General features: G+C 49.7%; 2 protein-coding genes across 3 annotated transcripts in view; both read right to left on the reverse strand.

Annotated features, from left to right (window-relative positions):
• Window positions 1-296: 296 nt before the first annotated feature.
• DNAJB12 (DnaJ heat shock protein family (Hsp40) member B12) lies at window positions 297-12,477 on the reverse strand (the record flags this gene model as incomplete). Its single annotated transcript, XM_079535815.1, has 8 exons — window positions 297-418; window positions 966-1,138; window positions 3,509-3,618; window positions 4,364-4,443; window positions 5,649-5,834; window positions 9,779-9,924; window positions 11,324-11,498; window positions 12,345-12,477. 8 exons carry the CDS (start codon window positions 12,475-12,477, stop codon window positions 297-299), a joined length of 1,125 nt encoding a protein of 374 aa, XP_079391941.1.
• Window positions 12,478-12,834: 357 nt separating this feature from the next.
• Window positions 12,835-22,936, reverse strand: part of MICU1 (mitochondrial calcium uptake 1) — a gene marked incomplete at both ends in the record, with an annotated part of 79,715 nt that continues 69,613 nt past the window's right edge. For both annotated transcript variants that reach the window (XM_079535318.1, XM_079535317.1), the window contains 3 exons: window positions 12,835-12,995; window positions 14,510-14,599; window positions 19,575-19,683. In XM_079535318.1, coding sequence (XP_079391444.1) covers window positions 12,835-12,995; window positions 14,510-14,599; window positions 19,575-19,683 — 360 coding nt within the window. The remainder of the gene's footprint in view (window positions 12,996-14,509; window positions 14,600-19,574; window positions 19,684-22,936) is intronic.

Raw genomic sequence — 22,936 nt, forward strand, 5'->3', positions numbered from 1 at the left:
AGCTCGGCCAGGCTGCCAGCACGCCTGGGGCTTTTGCTTTGTTCCTAGAGAACCAACACCAGCAACGCGAGCTTGGAGTGAGCCGGGGGTGCTGACATGCAAGCTAAACAAAATCAATTTCCCAATTAAGGAGTGTAGGCTTGACAGAGGGGGCTGCCTCCCCCCGTTACGTTTGAGCATCCGGAGGAGACGCGTGAAGGCTTGTGCCTCAGAGATTTAAGTGTTAAAAGCACTAGTGTGTCGTGCTCTGCTGCCACAGCTCGTACTTAGACCTCTGCTGAGCGGGCCGGCAGCGACTATCCATGCAGAGAGGCTTGTACGTCTGACAGTCTGCTACAGCTGGGGGTGCCCATCTTCTGTGCTCGCTGGTACAGCTCCGTGTCTCCAAAGTACCGTGCCCGGTATAACAAGCCTTCCTCTGCAAAGGGAAAAGTCCAGAGTTACACAACCAAGGTGGAAGGAGACCCATCCTATCAGGCATAGGAGAGGAAAGACAGAGGCTCAGAGCTCAGACCATCAGTGCTGCTTGCCATGCTGTGGGACAGCAGACGGCACAGGCAGCAGGCTCACAGATATGCCTGTGTCAGGGAGCTGGGTGGATACACCAGCAATATTCACGAGCAATTTGGTCCCTCCTTGGACAACTGGGATATGCAGAGAGCTGGTAGGGGCTTTCTGACAAGGTGGCTGCAGCCCTCCCCTCCACTGCACAGCAGATATCCTACTGACAGCAGCTGGGGAACCTCTGGGGCACAACTCCCGTCTGACCAGTTCTGTGGCGGCATAAAAAAATCAAACCGAGCCAGAACAGACATGAAGTCATAGGCAGAAAAAACAAACAAACAGGAAACGTGCCTACGCGGTGATAAAATACAGCTTTAGCACAGCTCAGTCACCAAAGTCTTTTCCACAGCAGAACTCGTGCAGCGAATAAAACTCTCTGCTCCTGACCCCACACTACTCACTCTGCTGCTTCTCTTTCCAGCAGTTATTTCGAAGGTTTGCAATGTAGTCATCCTCCACGCTCCTTTCCACATTTTTCAAGTTCGTGCCCGTGTATTCTTCTGCAAAGTTCTCAGATACGTAGTAGATAACTTTTAAGTGCTCTGTTATCCTCTTGTGTACATGACCCACAGACCTAGTCCAAGGAGAAAAGTCACAACGGTGTGGGAAACTTGAAGGGCACAGCCAGCACCCCCTTACCATGCACAGTGTGCCGTGAGGGACAGTGACCCCCTGCACCCACAGCCGTGGGGAGGAGAAGCACTTTTGGTGGAAAAGAAACATCAGCACAGGGAGGGACAGCCTGGCAGGCCTCTAGCTAGGTGGGCACAGCTCTGAACGCAGACAGAACCCTTTAGGCAGACTGCCCAAGGACTAAACCCATTTAAAATGAAGTGCTCATTAGGATTTTCAGTGCTAATTAAATCTCTGCAGCTTTCTTGCTGCTTTTGGCAGTGCGCCCCAGGGGCACTGCACATGCTAGGGGCTGATGTGGGCAGAGCAGTGGTTATCACAGTGCTCCCGCAGCCCCTGCTCACCCCCCACCCCTGCGCTCTCCTCAGAAGAGAGCTGCTGACCCTGAGTGTCAGCTCCCTCCAGAACATCACATGCTGCTGCAAGAACAAAATTAGCTCCGCTCTGCACTCGAGCCTGCACCAATCAGTACTTTCTAGAAGGAAATCTCTCTTCGCCCTACCCCCTGGATTTGCATTTCAGACAAAGCCACGTTCTTATTTTCCCCAATGCTCCAGCAAACCTAGAGATACTCACTGGGGCGTGTGTGCAAGCTGCAGCACAGGACCTGTGCCCAAACACTGCATCCATCGGGAACAGCTCCATCTGGAGACATGCCCAAAGTTTCCCATAATAAATACCAGCTGCTGCCGCACTAAAAGCGAGCCCGATTCCTAAGGCAGGTATAAACATTAACCCATCCGGCTCACCCTTAGCCTGTTATCAGGGCTTGCAGGAGTGATTCAAGCACTCCTGCACGTTTCATCAGCATCCAGCATTCCAAGACAAACGGTGGGCAACCGAGACCAGAAAGCTCTCTGGCTGTTTTCTGAGGTACGGGCAGCGCTTGCTGGCAGAGAAGCAGTTCAGCTCAGCGCTTTATCTGTCAACAAGTGGCACTAAAACCTCCCTGTGCCGTGAAAGCGCCTTGCCTCAGGCTGGCTGGGTTTGGGGTGGCAAGCTGCAGCTTGGTGGCCAGCACAGTGTCTGCGCCGAGCAGCAAAACACGGCCGGGCAGCCGCAGCTAGAGCACAGCACCGCCTGCCGGCACAGCAGTCGCCTGCTCTCAGCATCTCTCCCTTCAATGCCTTGCTTATGCAGGAAAGATGACAGCTCGAACACAGCGAGGCTCAGGGATGATGGTCAGCTCTAGCCGCTGACAAAGCTGGAAGCAAATCCCCGTTCTCTTCAAAGCTGCCCTCTGCTGAATGCCTCCTGGCCCCACGCATTGCCTCTTCACCCGTACAAGCCAAATAGAAACAATGCATGTGTGCTTCACTTTGTAGTCCTCAAGGACAGAAATCACACCTCAATGCTCCTTAGCCTCTCAGAATTACCCTTAATCCTGCCTTGTTCAAAAACACTCCATCTTTTTATTCTAAGCACTAACGTCACGGCCTTTACTTTGCACCCAAAGCTAAGGTGGTTTCTGTAGCATTTAACACCACCACCCATAAGCAGTGCCATCAGTGATGCTACACGGGGGCTGCCACCACCCCTACCTCCACCTGCCTTTCACATATATGCAGGGAGCAGCCACTGAAAATACTCAAAGCCTCTGTCAAGAATGATGATGCAAGCAGCCAGAAATCGTCATGCCTTTTTGCTCCTGGCTGGCACCACTGAGTGACCAAGAATAGAAACTTGTTCGTCAGCACAATGAGCTGACCAGGGCATTTCCACAGAAAGAACCACTGCCCAGTTTACTTCTGCCCAGCAAATGTCTGCCCATGTCTATCTCACAGCAAGATGCAAGTTCAGAACCAGGGGATTTCTCCAGGAGAGCCTTTCCTTCTATGAGAATGCCTCTTATCTCTTCCCCTCTTCCTTGTATAGACACAAACCCAGCCAAGACTTTAATGATGAATAGATACGTATGACTTTCATTTTTCACACCTCCATTTAACTCTACATCTCATTTCACTCTGCACATGGGATCTCAGTGTGTCTGAACCACCCTGCTGGGCTACAGCTCCTCAAACTCATTTATTCTGTTCTTTTCTAACCCAGTCACGGGCACAGGCTGCAGAAGCTCCCTGGCTAAGCACACTCCCAGCACAACCCTGCACCTTCCATCTCCAGACCCGCCTGACAATAAGGAGCCTTCCCCTGCACATATGACAGCAGAGAGAAGAACAACGATGGGATGTGATGAAGCCAAAAGCTGGCAGGGAAAACAGAGCTCCTGGTTCCCTACCCACTGTGCCACCCAGCCCCCCATAACCCACCCAACCCCAACACACGGATAGGTTTCAGAGTACGGGGTACTAACGGCCTCTGGCTCAGGCTGTAGGGCGGGCTGGAGACCATCATCTGGCTGAGAGCAGACACCACGATAAGGATGAGGATAGGCATCAGCTGGACAAACAGCCCAAGGCCACCCTGAGGGAGGAGAAATGCATGATGGAGCACTGTTCATATGCCTGCACACAAAGACCCTGCAGCTAAGCCCTCCCTCCCAGCCCTATCACAGCCTCCATTCCCCTGCCCTTTTGGGCCAGCGAGGTTCCATAAGATAAGCAGGAAGAGCCCAGCAGCCCAGACACAGTACTATTAGTTATCAAAAGAAGAGGGTTATGTAAATCCTGCAATCTCATTTTATTCATTGAAAGGGCTCATAGCGCTGGAGACAGATCCTGTGGCAGAAAAACCCAAATAACTCATGCCACCAAATTTTTTCCTTTGGTTAATTAAGCACCACAGATCAGAAATGCCTGATCCTATATTCTGAACTAAAAGGGAAAATGAGTACGCATCGGGAGGAGCCATGTGCCCTCATGTTATCTGAAAGCTGGATTTCTCTTGAAAGTAGGAAATTAAATATGAAAGGAAATGCTTATTCTCTCTCAAAAACCAGTACGACCTCATTTCAAGGTGGCACTGTTTCAGGATACATCTGTGCTTTCCCTGCTGGAAGACAGTTCTGAAAGCCCTGTGGGAACAACTACCCATAAATGAAGCAGCACAAATTCTGCAGGCAGTGTACTTCCCACAGCTCCAGCTTGCTGCACAGGGAGGAGAACACAGGCAGCTCTGCTTCACGCAACTGCCACACCAGCTAACTGGCAACGTGTGCACTGCAAAAAGCATTCCAGCTCCCAGCCCCCTGCCTGCTCCCATCACTTACATCACCCTGGTGTTCTCGTCTGTCCTGCCTCTGATGATAGGTGTATCGCATCCTGCCGTTGCTGTACACGTGAACATTACCTACAAGCAAAAGATAACTGTCAGAGCTGGTGCAGGTCTGCTGGGAATGAGCCACAAGAGGTGGCCATGCTCCATGTCAGCCTCACCAAGAAAAAACAGACTGCATGATGAGACAAAGCAGCAAATCCAGGAGCTTTGAACACTTCCAGAATGGGCCTGATTTGTTTCTTTGGTTCAGACCACACTCAGCAAAGATACAAGAAGTGAGATTCTAAAGGAAATCCATGCTGTGCTCGCACTTGAATCTGCTCTGCTGCCACCGCCGCTCCCAGCTCAGCCTGTCACACAGCCAGCAGCACAACAGGCTGTTCAGGGACAGCACATCTGCTGTCAAGCGAACAGAAATCATTCTTGTTTTTTCCACCTTAAAAAACAGCTTTTCCACATCTTGTTTTAAATGTCGAAATTACAGCTGAAAAGGGAAAGCAGCTGCAAAACCAGTCCTGAATTCTCCTGGGATAGTGGGAAAAGGAAAAAAGACTGAGCTAAAATAGCAGCTCTGTTTTTACTGGAGTCACTTTACCTTTGTGACAGGCAGAACACGAATACCACAGAAGGTCTCCAGATGCCTTTGCAAGTGCTTGGCACTGGTGTGTCAGTTCTGACACAGAAGATAGGAAAGAGCTACCACAGTAAATCTCAAGTGAAACACAGATTTGTTCCCCGAATCATTTAACAGAGGCCTAGTAATGGCTGCCTCCACACTGGAGACACGAGGGAGTCTCCTACAATATCCCAGTGGATACATATGTAAAAGAAACCACTTGAGCTGTGTGGCAGAGCAGATACAGATGGAGGTCTAGAAGATACCACAGTTTGTTCTGCTGAGAAGATTTAACTTCTCAAGCCACCAGGCAGAAAAACTTTCCTCAGGACAGGATTATTTTCACGCTTTGCATTAAAGCGTGGCATTTTTATTCATGATTTTTGTTCTAACATCCAATCCAGCCTAAAAACAGTTGACACTGCGAGCACGCAGATACGTGAAGTCGGAAGGAAGCCCAAGTTCTCCAAGTACCTATCTGATCAATTTAGAAACTCAATGTGTTTGGGGAATTTCTGAAAGAAAACTCTCATCAAATTCCGCTGCAGTGAGGAACACAGCTCTCAAATCAATCCCGACACTGCCAAATAAATCCTGCTGCAGTGTGACTCTGGTAAAAGGGTCGGGTCCTGTTCAAGAGGTTAAAGTTTGACGTGCTTACTCGAGGGAAAACCACCACCAAAGAACATGTTGAAGAGGTCCTCGGGGGAGATGTCTGCCTCAAAGCCGCGGTGGAAGTCCGAGTGCGTGTGACCATGCCGAGCAGGGTTGAGCTTCTCGTCTCCAAACTGGTCATATTGCTTCCTCTTCTCTGGGTTGCTCAAGACCGCATATGCGTTACCGATGGCTGAAACATCGACAATAAGGAAGCAATTAGTTTCTTCCTCCTAGCAACGATACGCTGAGCCCTGCAAAAGGACTCGCCTGCCTCAGCCCCCAGACAGGATCCTCAGCAGCTCCCGTCCCCCAGCAGGCTCCTGCAGCATCCAGAACGCTTCTCTGCAAACACAGGAGGAAAAAAAACCACACGGGGAGACTCAGTGCCCATGGCCTTCATTAATCCAAATGAGAAACTATGATAGGACTGGCATGAATTCCACATGTGTCCTTAGGGAAACAGGCATGAAACTATGCACTGGTCAGAAATACTGGTAACAGAGTTGATACAAGTTTCATTTGATTACAGTTGTTATTTCTTTGAACAACTAATAGCCTTCATCCATAAGTATCCGCACAGGAAAGTACGACTTTAGTTAATACATTTTATTTGAAGGTGGCATAAGGGCACTGGTATCACAGCCTAAAGTCAGAACTGCAAAGAATTTAAGTACAGGTGAGATCGCCAAGAGACTTTAAAACCTCCAGCAAAAGCCAGTAAGGAGATGCTGGCTAAAAGCTCTGTCGCTGAGCCGTGGATTTCAAAATGTCCAGATGCCAAAACTAAGGCGCATAATTACAAGGGCTGTTGAGCAGTGCCTGTGTCAGTGGAAATGTACTGGAATGACATCGCCCCGCAGTTTCCCAGCCTCAGCACACGCGAGCCTTCCCACCACAACAGCCTCCTGCCACCCTCCTCTTTCTGGGCTCCCCTCCCTAGCCACGCCAGCTCACCACTTCCCTCCGCACCAGCCTACCCAGGAGCCTCTGTACGTGACCACAGAGAGGATCTTCTCCTCCTGTGTTGCAAAGAGGTTAAGAAGTTCGTTGTACTGGAGGTGACGGGTGAGTTAAAGGCAGGAGCAGAAGTGATAGAAAAGAAGGGAGACACGTGCCCTTCAGAGGAGATTAAGATTCAAAATTTTCCTGATAGTCAGACCGAAGGGTATGGTTTTTTCTTAGACTACAGGTTTGGAGAGCAGGGGGTGTTAATACTTGTTCTAATTCTTGGTTATAATTAGAATGAACATTTCTTCAACCAGGAACAGAAGTGAGGCAGCAAGGACTGACTTACTCCAGCACAGGAGCTTGTCCTTTCCAACTGCACGGTTAAGCAATGAACATGGAGCAATTCAGGATTCTGTTCATTGTTTAGCCTTCTGCTGACAAAGCCCAAGGACCATCTCATTCCAAGCCAGGATTTCAGCCCCACATAGCTACGTTCAGCTCTTTTCCTGACGTCAGCCCAAGGCAGCAATGCAAATCTGGTACCACACAGGCTGCAACCAGCTGCAACCCTGGACCGAGACAAGGTCTCTGGACAAGACGTAGCACTTTATCAGCTGTCACTGGGATGAACGACAAGCCTTCAGCTAATATACCAATGCTAGAAAAAATTAACTAAAACCCTTAGAGCAGCGCACATTTCCCCCAGCACCCTCTGGAACCAAACAGCCAGCCAGACTTCAGCAAGCGCTGTGAACCAGGAGCCCAGCTTGGCGCTGAAGGACAGGGGAGCCCAGCAGACAAGGCTCAGGGGAGAGATAACCTGGCAGCAGATAGCTCTGCAGGGAAAGATAAAGGGCACCTTGCTTAACACACGACTTCTGGCACGTATCCCTTGTCAAAGCCTTTGGCAAACATCACTATTTAAGATTACAGGTGAAGAAACCTGCCTTTCGCCACTTAGCAAGGTGAAGGACAAACTATTGAGCAGGGGCTTACCACACACACGGTGTAGCTACACGTCTGCAGGTGCTTGCTATTTCATTTGGCCCCTGCACTAAAACAGGCTTTCCCAAGCAGCTGAGGGTCAGCTCCTCATTTGCTAACAGCAAGACACTTAGCAGTTGTGGATCTAAGTCTTAAAATCCTTGAAACAAACCTTACATGAGACTTTTACTGCTGAATTCTTCTTTACCCCAGTGCTGTGCCAACACGCTGAGAGCGGGCTAGCCTTGCTTCCTGCGCCAACAGAAGTTCTACTGCCATTTCAGGAGTGAAAAGCATCATCAGAACACAGTATTAAAATAGCCTCACACAGCAAAACCAACGCTGTAAAACTGTCACAGGAGGTTGTGTGTTTAGCTCTTTAACAATCAAACCTCCAAGCCTCTGAAGAAAAAGGGTTTCTTCCAGATGGCACCTCTGCATGCTGCTCCAGCAGTTCACAACACATCCATCACCACAGCTCAAAACCCCACAGGCAGGATACCACTGCTGTGCTTCCTCCCCAGGTAGCACTGAAGATAAAAACCTACCCCATAGGTACAGGTGTCCAGCTAACTGCCTGCAGGGCTGTTTCCAGGGACACAGTCAGAAAAGCCCTCTTTTGCTTCTGAGTGAAGCAATTCCAGAGCCAGCTCGGGGGCACGATCACCAGCCTGCTGCTCCTTTATTTTCCTTCCCACGGTTGAATGAAGTTCTTGGGCAACTCTACAGCATTTATTATAGCGAAATACTACATACTTCTACCTGCCCCATAGGTAGAATTTGAGCATGCACTATCAGAGGGCAAAAGCTCAGCTAAGTGTACCTCCAAGCAGCTCCTGCTAAGAATTTGATGTATAATACAGAAATAAGATGAAAAATAACACAAAGGAAAAAGTTCACAGATGTTGGAGATAATCTAGCCACTGCCTTCCCTACAAACTCAGAACAGCTCCCAGATGGACATATAATGCTTTAAGCCTTATTTCATATGTTCCATTTTAAACAAAACCATTTCTCTGGGAAAATGACTCCAGTTTTAAGGTGCGTTATTACCCTGCAACCATCCCTGCCAGAGAGGTGCTGAGGTTATTCTCAACAGAACTGAAGGCACTGGTGACTTCCTTGAGTTCTGCCTGGCCTTGGCTGCATAGCTGGTGCAGTTTCACCCCAGAAATTTTCACCTAGTGTTGGTATCCTGCAATTCCACCCACAGCCTTTCACAACAGTCAGGTGTCGAGCGCTCATGCGAAACTGGCAAGACTGAGTTGCCTGAAATGCTCCATGATTGGAGGAGCCTAGAAGGGCTGCAAACTCAATAACTGCATGTGGGGCTGCACAGCTCACTGCATCTCAGCTTTGGCTGTCACTGGGAAGGGGTGCACACCAGCACCTGCCCTTTGCTGGGTGGCTGAAGGACTTGGAGCCTCTCCCTGTGAGCTGAGAGCTCCCATTCAGGGGAGAATGGAAGTGAGACCTGGAGGGAATTCCCTCCCAAGCCATGTGGCAGAAGACCATGTAGTAGAAGACAGGAATAGCTGCTTGAAAACAAGGAAAGCTTCTCCTTGTCCAACCAGTAGAAGCAAAGCTTAAACACATCAACCTATACTTGATACTTTAAGCTTAGCACATACTTTGTTCGTAATGTCACCATCTCACAAGAGAGACAACTTTACCGACAAAAATTTAATTTGCTCTGCCTGGCCTGTGAGGTTGTTTTGAGGAGATCTTTCTAGCCGAGCTCAGCACCATCACCTGACAGCTGCAGGAAAACTTTCAGAGACAGGCTGACAGAGCTGGGGCTGCGCTGCCTGGAGAAGAGAAGGCTGCAAGGTGACCTGATAGTGACCTGTCAGAATCTAAAGGGGAGCTACAGGAAAGAAGGGGACAGCCTCTTTAGCAGGGTCTTTGGTGACAGAACAAGGGCAAATGGCTTCAAGCTCAAGTAAGGTAGGTTTAGGTTAGATATAAGGTAAAAGTCTTACAGTGAGGGCAGTGAGGCACTGGCACAGGCTGCCCAGAGATGTGGTGGATGCCTCGCCCCTGGAGACTTTCAAGGCGAGGCTGGATCAGGCCCTGGGCAACCTGGTCTAGCTGTGGTGCCCCTGTGCACTGGGATACCAATAGACTAGATAGCCTTTAAAGGTCCCTTCTGACTCTAACGATTCTATGACTCTAAATCATCAAGGGGGAAATATACTTTACCTTTAAATGCCTCTGTAGCCCCGGGTGCGTGGTTCTTATCTGGGTGAAATTTCAGTGCGAGTTTCCTGTAAGCCTTTTTCAAGTCCTCATCAGAGGCTTCTCTATTGACTCCCAGAATTTCGTAGTAATCCTTACATTGCTTTACCCTACCAGAAGATAAATGAGAAAACAGGGGCAGTGAATTCCAGCTACAAAAACTGCTTTGCCACAAACACATCAACTCTGCAGTGTCTCACGTATCGCAGTTTCAACTGATGTTGTTCAGCAAACTCCAGTTTACTCAGTTCTAATTCCTCAGAGGGTGACCTAATTTTTTTTGCACGCTCACCCACAGAAGACCTGCTTTATGAGCACACAAACACTCCCACAGAACAAGCCATTCCTGTAAAAGTAGGAGGGCCACTCCACAGACTATGATATCACCTGCACAAGCACGCGATTCACAAATAAGCTTCAGATTCATCACACTCACGTTTTAAAGGCTGTTCAGGAGGTATGGGGATTACACGTGGCAGGCTGGGGGACATCTGGGCTTTTGGCTTGGTTTTAATAATCTCCCTCAGGCCCCACTGGTTCAGACTTAACAGGAGAAGGAGCAGGAAGAGCTGCCCAGGCCTGTGTGCAGCCCAGCTCCTGCTGCATACTCCTCACAGCTCCATCACAGTTTCTCTTTCTTACATGACTTATACAAGACAGAAAAAAGCGAGCTGGCTTTCTGGAGAATCAGGTGACATAGCAAACAGACTCAGAAATCAATTAGCCAGAGCAGCTCTTGCGCAACCCAGAGCATACCCAAAGGCTTACGCAAAGTTTACCAAGTAACTGCGCACACGGTTCAGTCCTTCAACTTCCAGCATTTACAAGTGGTACAAAGGAATAATGAACAACTGAAACAGCATTTGAAAAAGGGGTGATTGGATAAACATGCTTTGGAACTATCCAATAAGAGCCTTAGAAATACATCATCCAAACAGAGTGAAGTGACCTGCTGTAGATTTCTACTTTGTTGAGCTCCTAGAAGAACCATCTGCAGGTGAGAGGGACACCCACACCCCCTGGCACTTGCTGCAGGGCAAGGCTCAGAACATAAGGGCTTCCCGCTGCAAGCTGTGAGCCATGACTTCCCCCAGCACATCTCAGCACTATATGGGATTTTACACAGAACCACTGAACAGCACCTAAAGGAAACATTCATATGAAGTCCATAGAATGAACGTACTCAAAATGCCCTTTGCACCTCACGAGGAAATTGTCTGCCTGCCTGCAGCTCTAGCCTCTGTATGTGCCGTGAGGGGAAAGTCTCATCCGTGGCAGCTGCCTTGCAGGGCCACCTAGATTCCCTTTTAACACCTCACTGAAAAAAGACCACTCCACGTGGATCAGAGCTGACCAAATCTCTCACATAGCACTGAATATAAACAGTTGTCCAACTCTGACCTATTCTGCGTACACTCCCGTTTCACGCTCTGCCCCTACATCTTAAAAACACGGTGAGAAACAGACGGATATCACATAATAAACACTGGGTGTAAGCAGCACACGCACCTCTTCACGGCATCCACCTGGTCCTGCGTGTAGCCCTTTGGGGCCTCCCCGCCGGCCTCCCCATTGGCTGAAGGGAAGTCCCCGCCCGCCTTCCTGAACTGGGCGTTCGGGGACTCCCGGGCCTGGGACTGCCCGGTGGATGACGGCTCGCTCTTGTTGAGCGACTCGAGGAGAACTGAAAGGAGAAAGGGGGAAAGCAAAACAAGGTCAGAGAACACCGAGCTCACTCTGCCCTTCCCGCTTCCCTAGAGCCATCCCTCTTTAACCCAGCTCTCAGCTACCCCAGGAATACCGCAGGCCTGGGAGCACGGGAGAATCTCTGCAGCAACGTACCCTCCTCCGCTTGCCTTCTCCCATCGGATCGCAGGACACCCCGAGTTGGAAGGGACCCACAAGGAGCACGGAGTCCAACCCTCAGCTCCGCACAGGAGCGCCCAGAACTCAGACCCTACAGCCGAGCGCGTCGTCCAGCCGCTCCTTGAACTCCAGCAGCTGCGTGCCGCGCCCGCCGCCCCCTGGCGGGGCACTTTTTCCCGATTCCCGGGCCAAGATCTCTCGGTAACAGCGGAAGGCTTCCAGGCTCGCTCTCCTTTTCCGAGGCGGGATCAGACAGCCGAGGGTTCGGCCTCCCCCCGCGACGCCCGGACACGGCCCGGTGCAGCGAGCCGGTCGCCTCCGCGCTGCGACCCACCTCGCGGCGCACGCGTCCCTACCCGGCGGCCACCTGCACCTCCCCGACGTACTTGTAGCTATTTTTCGGCCGCTCGGCAGGCCGGCCCCCTCGCATCCGCGCTACCCGGCCCCGCGTGCCGTACTCCCATAGGAAGGCTGCCGCCCTTCCCCCCGTCCCGCTCCCCACCGTTCCTCCCCCGGAGGACTCGCCTTCCCAGCACACCCCGCGCGCCGCCCCGCACGGTGCAGGCGCGGCCCGCCGAAGCTGCTGTGGCAGCGCTCGGGCCGCGCCGCCGGCCCCGACCTCCCCTCCCCCCTCTCGCCCCGCCCCGCGCCCGCCGCCGCTCACCGCGGACCCGCGGCGAGGGGTAGAGGCGCTGCGCCTTCTCCAGGAAGCGGCGGGCTCGTTCGGGCTGGTTGGCCTTGACGGCGGCCAGCGCGATGCCGATACACCGCTCCGCCTCGTCCCTGTTCGACTCCATGGCGGCGGCGGCCGGCCGGGGCGGGGGCGGTGCTGCGCGCGGGGTGATGACGTCGCGGCCGCGCCCCCACGTGGCCCCGCCCCCCGCCGTACTGCCGCGAGGGCGGGCGCGCGCCGCCCCGGAGCGTCCCCGGCGGGCTCGGTGGCCTCCCGGCCTGGCGGAGCGGCGTAAAGACACGAGATAGAAGCCGTGCGGTTTGTAATGGCAAGTAGAAGTGAGCGGGTACAGCATGTCAACCCCGCCCTGCGGGTGAGGGCAGCACAAACGTCCCCTTTCCTACAAGAGAAGAAGAGGGAGGTGCACGAGGCAGGCGGCGGTAGGGCCTGGCTGGTTCGGCCCTCCTGCGCAGGTGTCCCGTTAGGGCCGGGGCAGGGTGAAGTCCCAGGCCGTCTCCTGGGCGCACTTCCACATAGCGCGCATCAGACGTGTGAAGCCCATGTCCTTGGGCTTCTCCAGGCCCCGCATCAGCCGCTGCTTCATGATAGCCACAAACTCCTTGTTGCTCAGCTCGCCATTCCCTGGAAGGAGAGGAAGGCGTTAGGAACACGTGGAGCCACCACCAGCCCCCAGGAGCAGTCAGCCCAGGCCCAAGGGAAGGTGTATTCAACGAGCCGCTTTCTTCAACTCAAAGTGCTTTTTTCTGCATCGCATCTAGGTACAAATCCGGGCAAGGGAACTCTTGTCAAAGTATTGAGGAGGGAGCGGCAGTTTCCCTGGTGCCCACAGTAATGCCTACAAACACCAATGCAGTTATAAACCACAAAGAGTTCAGTGCTGCATTTCCACTCGTGTCTCCCTCACAGAGAGCGAGTGGCCACCAACAGTTCTTCCCCCCAGAGCTTTGCTACCTGACTATTTAGCAGATCCTCCTACAAGAGAATGCCAATGGAGAACATTTGGGTACCCTTTGGTTCACTGCAGTCTGAGTGTCCGCTTTGAGGATGTGATGGGAAATGACACTGAAGCACAGAGGAAAATAAAACAAATGCAGCACTCCAGCAGGTGGAGCTGAAACCCAGAGGAACTGCAGCCAAGAGGCAGAGCAAGGGATGGCACTTCTCTATGTCCCTGTGTAAATGAGGGAACAGCAGCCTGGCAGTACTTGCCGCCACTGCATCGGAGCAGGAGGGCCACAGCACCAGGGCACCAGGAGGGGCTCTGGTTTGGAGACTGTAATTTTGCAGAGTTTTGCTTCTCCCAGCCCAAAGCATATTCCTCTTGCCTTCATCAACACATTTCAAAGGCTGCTCTGAAGCTTGCTATGCCCATCCGTGGGTGTAAAATGCCAAATGCCAATGAAGCAATGGCAACCAAACCATGGCCTACAAGCAGTGTTTTTTGGGGAAGATCCTGCCAGATTGCTTTGTGTTTCTCTGCAGTGGTGTCTGCAGCCCCACTGCACAGCAAGCTGTTACCACCCAAGGGCCTCAAAGAGTACGTCCAATGCAGGAGGTACTGTCTGAAGTATCTCTATCTCAGCACAAGATCAACAATTCCACTGATTCCCATTACCTCAGCCCAAGATGGAGCACTGAGGTATTTGCTACCCCAAAGCATTTGCAAGCCTGCATGTGGGTGCAGCACCAAGTTTACTGCAAGGCACAGAACTGCCATTAATTAGTTAGGCTGGCATTTATAGAGGACTTTGGAGCTACAAAATACCAGATCGGCTGGTTTCCAGCACTACAACACAAACACTCATTTTCTTGAACACATCAATCTGCTGAGAAAGAGATAAGCTGCTTCCTACTGCAGCCAGCCTGCATCCAACACTTCTTCCACATGCGATGCTTTAAGATCAATGCACTAGGAGCTGTGCACAACTGGAAACCCTTCCCAGAAGGGCAGCTACAGACCTATGGCCACACAGCAAAGCTCAGCACAAAATGGACATCTGCTAGCACAGAAAAACTCTAAGCAAAACTGGGCAGTTCCCATGGTGGGAGCCTTCTCCCTGCACTTCTAGCCCTGGCTTAGCTCTCACCCATGCTGGCTGCAGCCAGCAGTGGTCACAGGACACTCAGTTGCTCACCGTCGCAGTCGAAGAGCGCAAACACCACATCACACACGTGGTCTGACAGCTCCACCTTCGCCACCGTCCTGGCCACCTGCTGCATCGTCACTGCACGAGAGGAAGGCACACAGTTAGTGGGACACCAGCACCCATGGCAGCCACCACAACAGGCAGAAAAGTCTCCATTTTCCATTTTAGCAGCCACAGATTCAGTGCAGGGTTATGCAGTTGATTTTGCTGAGCCTCACAGGTCTGGTTTAGCCATTCCCTACATACATTAGTGCTAATCTGACAGCCTTCTGCTGTCGCTCTGAACCTGCTCAGCACCATTTGTTGGGGCTGAATCACTCCACTCCAGCCTCTTGATGCAACGGAAGAGCTCTGCACAGATGCGTTTGCATTTACCCTTCACTCAGTTGAACTGAAACACAAGGTGAATGACTGAAGGCTCCCATCAGAAACGATTTCATTTTGCGATGCATCACCATGACATGCATTCAAATGGTGCCTTGGGAGGAAACCTTCCAGCAAGGGTGAGAGCTACCCTGTGCTGTGTGCCCCAAAATTCAGCTTTATCCCTATATTTAATTTTAAAGAGCTGCTTTCCAACCAGTTGCACAACAGCCGTGTGGCACTCCACCAAAGCAAATTGGCCCTTGAAGCTAAAGCAGAGCAGTAAGTGGTGTAGCAGGGAATCCTGTCCACTGTTACCAGAATAAAGCTGTTTCCAAGTCACTGTTGAAGAAAACCCAAATTAGTTTCAGCCCCCAAGATGAGATGTGGTCAAACAAACAAACCCAGGTGATGGCATTCCTCAGCCCCACAAAGAAGTGTGTTAATGGCCCAGGATTTAATCAGCTCGCACTGACATCAAATGCTCACAAACTGTAATTAAATTCCCAAGCTGACTTCAGCTTCCCCCGACTTCAGGAAAGGAATAAAACCATAAATCTTTCAGCAAGGGCTGGTGCATGCCGGGTCAGAGGCACAGGAGGACATGGTATAATTAGATTATGTCACGCTGTCCTCGGGCCGATGCCAGCCACATCTTCAGACCCTCACAAAATGCCTTCAATGCAGATCTGCTGCTCTTTGCTGACCTTTCACCCCCTGCTTTCCTGCCCCACCAGCTGAGGGCAAGGTCACAGCAAGCTGCCCATCTGCTTCGCTGAACCTCTGCAATAACTCAGCTGCAGCACTGGGAGCTGCAGCAGAAGACCGTGGCAACAAGGGGAGAGCTCCTTATAGGAGAGCTCCTTATACCTTCCTGTAAGGAGGCTGTGGCCCATGGGACAAATCAGCATCATCTCAGGTAGCCCCACCTGCCCACATCCCTCAGTGCCACATCTCCACAGCTCAGAACACCTTCAGGGATACAGATCCCCCCACCTCCTTGGGCAGCCTGTGCCCGTGCATTACTGTACTTTCAGAGAATAAATGTTTCGTAATATCCAACCTGAGAAAGAAAGAAACAGCCCCAGAAGAGAACTGCCCTTGGAGCAAAACTGTCTCTCCAGTTACAGCAAAGCGCAGCACTGCTCTCACACAGCTTTGTTTTTCTAATGGCATCACACATACCAAACAGAAGAGTTTGCACAGGCATAATATAAGTCTCTGGCAGTGGTACAGAGATCAGCTCTCATCTTTGTGTGCTTCTTCAAAAAAGCACCGCCAAAAAAGCTTATCTAAACTTATCTCTCAGCTTAATTTTCCCTACTTATCAGCACGTGCTGCAGAGGTGCTTTAGCACACCTAGGCTTACGGAAGGAGAGAGGCTTTAAGTGCTTAAAAGCCAAGTAAGTTGGCTATGTGGTAAGCCACCACATATCCAAGATTAATCATCTCCAACAGCAGCAGAGAATCATAGAATTGCTCAGGTTGGAAAAGACCTTAGAGATCATTAAGTCCAACTGCAACCAAACCATATTACCCTAACTCTAACAACCCACCAATAAACCATGTCCCAGAGCACCACATCCAAACAGATTTTAAACACATTCGGGAATGGTGACTCAGCCACCTCCCTGAGGAGCCTATTCCAGTCTGTATTTCCTCAAACAGCAATGCTGAATGCCATAGTAGAATGGTTTGGGTTGGAGGGCACCTTTAAGATCATTTAGTTCCAACCCCCATACCAGAGGCAGGGACACCTTCCACTAGGCCAGCTTGCTCAAAGCCCAGCATCTCTCAGCTCCTTTCAAACAAACCTTCCTGAGAGGTGCCAGCTCAAGCTCTGACCCCTCATTCCTCTGCCGCCGGTGCCTCAGAGCACAAGGTGTCTCAGTAAGGTAAACAGAAGTAACATCAATCTACGTATGTCATTTCTTTGCTGTTTCAGAAAATGAAACAGGTGCTGTCTGGGGAAACATATCATCAAACAGCCTTTTCCCAATTTGGATTTTGTGATAGCTGCATCAATCTCTATGCAGGAATGTCTCCAGGATTTTATGTTATCAAATATTAGTTCTACTTTTATATCTTGAAAGCTGTTTTTCTTTTAAGATTTCAAGTGTTGCAGCTTTATGCCAGCTTCTTTAATAAGCCATAGGAGCATTTCATGCAGGGTTAGCTCATGACAGCTCTCTCTTCCATCCAGCTCCCCAGGATCACCCTGAGCAATGCCCCACGATGTGCTCAAGACACAGAGTTGTGCGTGGCAGGACTGTGCCAGAGCCCAGGCAGATGGCAAATGTCATTTTTCTCTGGTCTTGAGATAAATCATTTGGCCAAAGTAACAACAGACAGATGCTCTATCTCAGTGGATGTGAAGGCTCTATTTCCTCTTACTGCTGAAGGATACAACTTCCTTTTGTTTCTAATGCAAGTTGCTCAAAGGCACTTTGCCCTGCCTTAAGACACAGGGCAGCCATGCCACAGGATTGCTGCTCAGAAAGTCTGGCTGTGGACAGCCAAGGAAGCACAACTCACACCCACACCTCAGAAGGGGACTCAACAATGAATTCTGTGCCAGCCTGCTGCCAGCCGCAGCTCCAGCAAACTGCCTGGGGCTGTCTGCTCAATAATGTTCGTTTGTGATTTAAGGGAATGATGGTTGTGTGTTTACAGAGGAACCAGAGGACAAATGAGGAATCTCCATGTTAGTTTGTGGGTCAGTTTTATCATCCTCTTTAAAAGAGGCTTCCTTAATTCAGCACCAAAAAGGAGTTGCCCAGCTATGGCTGTTTCATATTAAACAGCACTTTCAGAAACTAACAGCCAGTCTCCTGCATGAGGTTAGCAGCAAGGACACAAACTGTCCTTTTGTTCCTTCAATAGGTAGAATGATTTTTTATATCTGTTGCTTTTTAATAAGCAATCCTATAAGAACTTGGCTTATGGAAGAGGCACAGCCCACTTATTGCTGATTTGATTTGTGGGTGTAATAGCCAGATGAGGTGAGAATGAGCATGCATATGGGAAATGTGTTGCATTTAGTTGTGCAAGCACACAGATTCCTGCTGCAAAACCCAGGCATAGTGCTGCAGGTTGATTTGCACCTTCATTAAAGCTGCAATAAAGCCTTCCTTGTGCTTCCTGACACAACTCGCAGGAGCATCTCTGGGCTGGGCAGTGCAGATGGAGGAGAGGGGTAACTCACGCCAGCTGCCAGACATGGACTGAGCTGGGAATTACAGCACAGCTCTCCTTCCAAAGCAGGAATGGCTTAAACTTGGGAATGGCAAAGGAGTGGTGGCTGACGCTTCTGGAGCCCCCACACTTTAAGGCTTTTTCCACTCCTCCCCAGTTTGCACAGTGTCACTGTCAACCAGACCTCTCCCTGTGGCTTTCCAGCCCTGCAGACTCCTGGCAACAGACCTGGAAGACTCCTGGCAGAACACAGCAGCATAAAGCCTCCCACGGCTGCTTCCTTCAGCCAAAAGACCTCGATCAATGGCTGTAGCTCCAGCACAAGCTCATTAATTGTATGTAATTAAACAGTAATCACACTGATTTACCAACTGCACGTGGACTTAAGTACTCCACAAATACATATTTTGTGACTGGGCAATTGCTAATTTACTGTAGATGCTGAGAAAATTGGATTTGCTAGGCTATTATCACCACACTGCAGATAGGGCTCTGCACAGCAGCAGCACATCCATATTTCATATAAGGTACTTCTTGCTCATTTTTACTTTCAATTTAGAAGGGGAAAAAGTCCGGTAACTACATAGTCCTTTTAACTTTAAGTCTTAAGATGCAGTGACCTAAAGACAATAGATGATTCCCTCAAAATTCTGAGATGAGGAGAGCTGTTGTTGCATGCAGGAAGAGATGTGACTCCTATGGCAATTCCACTGTCTAAGAACCTATGCATACCCTAACATTCCTGCAACAACTGGATAAATTACTTGCTTCTGAAACATCTGATTTTGTAGCTGCTTTAACTTGTTACAAGACAGGAGCTTCCACAAAACTTAAAACTCTGGACAGAGACTTCAGTGCTCAGCCCAGGAACTCAGTGGAGCCCCAAATTCAGGTGCCTGGATTTCAGACCAGAAATGCAGCATGTGGCTCTTCTTTCTAAGCAAAGCATCTTAATTTGAAGCAAAGAGGAACCAGGGGTTGTACAGTGCGTACTACCAGCCCCACTGCTGGTTAATGCCCAAAGACCTCTGCAGGAGAGAACCTGCAAGAAAACTTCTTAAAACACCATTTGTCATTTCCAACACTTTTTTCAAGTGTTTGTAAAAGGTTGGAAAGACGTCCCTCCTAAGACTGATCTGGAGAAGAAACCTTGAGATGCTTGGGCTGGTGATATATTCAGGAGTTTGCTTTGCCTCTGTATACATCTGTCCTGAACAGTTCTGAAGAGCTTTATCACAGCTTACTGATCTATTCAGGCTATACATTTCAGCATTTTTTTCCACTCTATCTAAAATGGAAGAAGTACAAAACCCCAAATCCCTTTTTATCCACGCGCTGCAGTAAGTTAAACCTCTCATCACAGGGAAGAGCTGCTGTTTTGTGACACATTTAATCCATCAGACAGGGCTCGCTGGCCAGCTCTAAGCCCAACCACACGGTGCAAGCCGCACTGCCTCATGCTCACAGCGTCTGCGTGCCTCACAAGCTTTAATACCTTTATCAAGTGAAGCTCCAGCCATATGGTAAAAGCTCAACGCTGTGTCCACGTCATTTATATTCTTCAGAAAAGTGAAGAAGTTCTCCACCTCCTCAAATGTCAGCCCCTACAATGGAAAAAGAGGGTCTTAAGTGACAGGAAAGGCAGAGTGCGACGCAACAGCAAGAGGTTTGAGACACCACTACAGGTAGGTTCATGCACGAGATGTGCCTAAACTAGCTTGGATACAGGATGCTGAAGGTCTGTTTGCCCTACCTACCTGTACAGCACACAAGCAGAACAGCTGGTGGGAAGCTCAGCTCCTAGATCCATTTGGCTGCAAAACACAGCTCAACTGCAGTGACCCTTCGAGCAGGGCTGCGCTGAGAGCTGCAGCCTCCAAATCACCTGAGCTAGTGCTCCACCACAGCAGGGACAGCCACCCAGCCTCCTTCCCTGCACTGATCAATCAGCCTGTCACAGGAGTTCTGACTCAGCCCCTCCTGCCACACCTACCCAGAGAGATAGATGCACCAAGACACTGAAACCACAACCGCACAACATGGCACGGCTTCAGAGTCCAGATGAGAGTGTACACATTGCAGCTGGTGCTGCCAAATATAAACTTCTACAGTTTGCTGTCACCCTGTTCAAGCTGCTCCCAACAATTTCCTATCAGGGAAGTGATTTTTTTTTTTTTTAAATATAAAGCTTTTCTTTTTTTAATATCTTCTCCTACAGACACTCCAGAACTGTAAAAAGAACTGCAGAAAAATTGTAGACTATTCAGAAGTATTTCAGCTTGTTCCTGTTCTCCATGTAACTGAGTAATGACTGTGCATGGCTGATGCATGCTGCAAACCATGTGCACCAACTGCAGCAGCAGGGTTTATCAACACTGGATTCATGAATCCAAACCACAAAGCATGAGGTTTCAAAGTGCAGACATGAACAACAGACCTAAAAAAAAAAAAAAAAACCCTACTCACTGCACAGGGGACTTTCTTCAGATGTGTACCTGCTCTGCTTCTCAAGATGTATGCTAACAGCAGCATATGGCAGAATCAAATATGCTGCTCCAGCAAAAGAAAACATCAGGTGCTTTTGCGGAAGGTTGCACAAAAGCTTTATACAGCAAAGCTAGAAGAGAACAGATCCTGGCAATTCAGACACCAACCCATCTCAGCACCTCCCTGCTGGGTGTTTGTGACTGAGAAGAGCACTAACAATTCAGAAATCCTGTGGGAGCTAGGATCTGCACAGCCGCCTTCAGGCCAGCAGAAGACATCGTACTCTGACTTACTGACTGTATGACATCCCATGGCTGTGACAGTGGCCACGATGTACCCCAACAACCACTGTAACCAGAGTCCCAGCACAGCATTTTCCTGGCCAGCATTGAGACCAAGAAGTGTTTATCTTCATGCCAAGCAGCCCCTTGTTCAGCAGCCTGTGGTGGTTGCTGTTGTTTCAGCCAGCAGCACAGAAAATTACCTGCTTACATACAATCTTGTGGTCCTTGTCGTTGCTGGAAAGCAAAACTAATGACACGTGGAAATGTCCTACTAACCCAGGCTTTCATGGGACACACACTGAATCTCCACAGCAAAAATCCAGCTGGTATTACAGAATTGAAGAACTAATTAATTCTGTCACTGAGTCTGGCAGCAACAACGACACCTTCCCAATTCTCTAAAACTTTAGAGCTGCAGAACTGTGCTGACAAGCTGACAGCAATGAATGATCACTATCAGCCAGCAGCCGAATATGGGGATTTATCTGCCCTGTCACTGTGTCTGTCAGCACTGCTCAGCTCTCCATAAGTCACTCACATCTCTGCTAAAGGACCAGACACAAACCTGCCAAAGGTTCTCTCTTTTGTTCCTCAGGGCCATTTCCACATATATCTGCTTTCTGCTGCATCCACCTGAATTTTCATTCCTTCTGCTCGTAAGGAAATAGCATGCAGTGCAAGTCCTTCACCCATTCTTTCCCTTGCTCTGCTGTCAGACTAAGAAAATGAAATCTCAACACAAAACTACACTGCACAGCCCCAGGCAGCCAACAGCCCTGAAGCACATACAGAAGATGACCTGGATCAACAGCTTCTGAATAGCCAGCTTGGTTTCCTGGTGGTTAGAGGACACATAAACCAAATGGCTTTCTTGCAAATACTCTAGACAACACAAGTCCTTTACTAGGAAGAAAGCAGCAGCGTGAGTAAAATTCAAGGGAGTGGATCATAAACAATTTTACATAAAGCAGCAGCTCCAGTGAACATACAGAGGAGTTCAGGTATGCGGAGCATAGTGGGATTTTTCAAGAATAGAAGTGAGAGCAGGCAATCAACTACATAAGAAAATACACCATGCTCAATGACAGGAACACAGAGCAACGATGTTAGAAGGGGGGGTAAAGGTTCACCTAAAGCCACAGCTGCAATGATCTGGGGGCTGACAGGGTCACTATGCCCAGAATGGATAATTGTAGTAGACAACATGTAGCGATTTAATCAGAAAGCACTTGAGTTCAATTGCATTTCCAAGGTAATGCTGGGTTAAAAGCTTGCAACATAGTTATGGTCCAGCTCCTGCCATCTCCTCCCCACACCACGCTGCCCCAAGTTATATTCCCACTTGGAAAGGAACAAGTCACTGCTCCTGCTGCTTTTGGTGAGATTGCAGCAGGTTAATAAACCACATGGATAATGCTTTAACATGAGTTTTAAAGCATAAAATGAAGGGATCTGGAGAAAAACTTCCCTCAGAACATTCACATCAAGCCGCTGTGACCAAGAAGCTGTCTGGTGACGGGAAACAATTGCAGGACAAATGGTGAAATGGCTGAGTGGCTTCAGCATCTCTTTGAGGGCTGGGACCCAAAGAGAGGCATGGGAGAGCACCAGCTCCATTCCTTCTCCACAGGCAAGGAGCAAAGCAAAGCACGACATAGCAGCTGCTGGCTCTGCAGATGTCTCAGTTGCAGAAGCACTGCCAGCACTGAGCTCCCGCTGTTCCCAGTGAAGAGCTTAATGCCACACTCATTTACAGGGGCAACTCTGCAAGCACATCCCTGAATAAATTAGTTTGGAAGCTCAAAAGGCAATTAATGTGATTCTAGCTATGGCAGTCTTATTTCTTAACAGGATAGGAAAATTTAAGTGACATAAAAACACTGACAGCTGCATCTGTGTGATCCAATAAAAGCACATGAGTACACAGATACAAAATGCTGCACACAAACCAGCAAAGCATACGATTCTCTGCAACACCCCAGGAGAAGAACAAATACTTTCAGGAAGAGGTTCTCTTGTACAGAAGACAAAACGATGTCAGGCACCAGGCTGGATTGTCTGTGAGCTAAGGCCTGCCAAAACAGGC

The sequence above is a fragment of the Tetrao urogallus genome, assembly GCF_951394365.1.
Source record: "Tetrao urogallus genome assembly, chromosome: 5".
NCBI classification, from domain to species: domain Eukaryota; kingdom Metazoa; phylum Chordata; class Aves; order Galliformes; family Phasianidae; genus Tetrao; species Tetrao urogallus.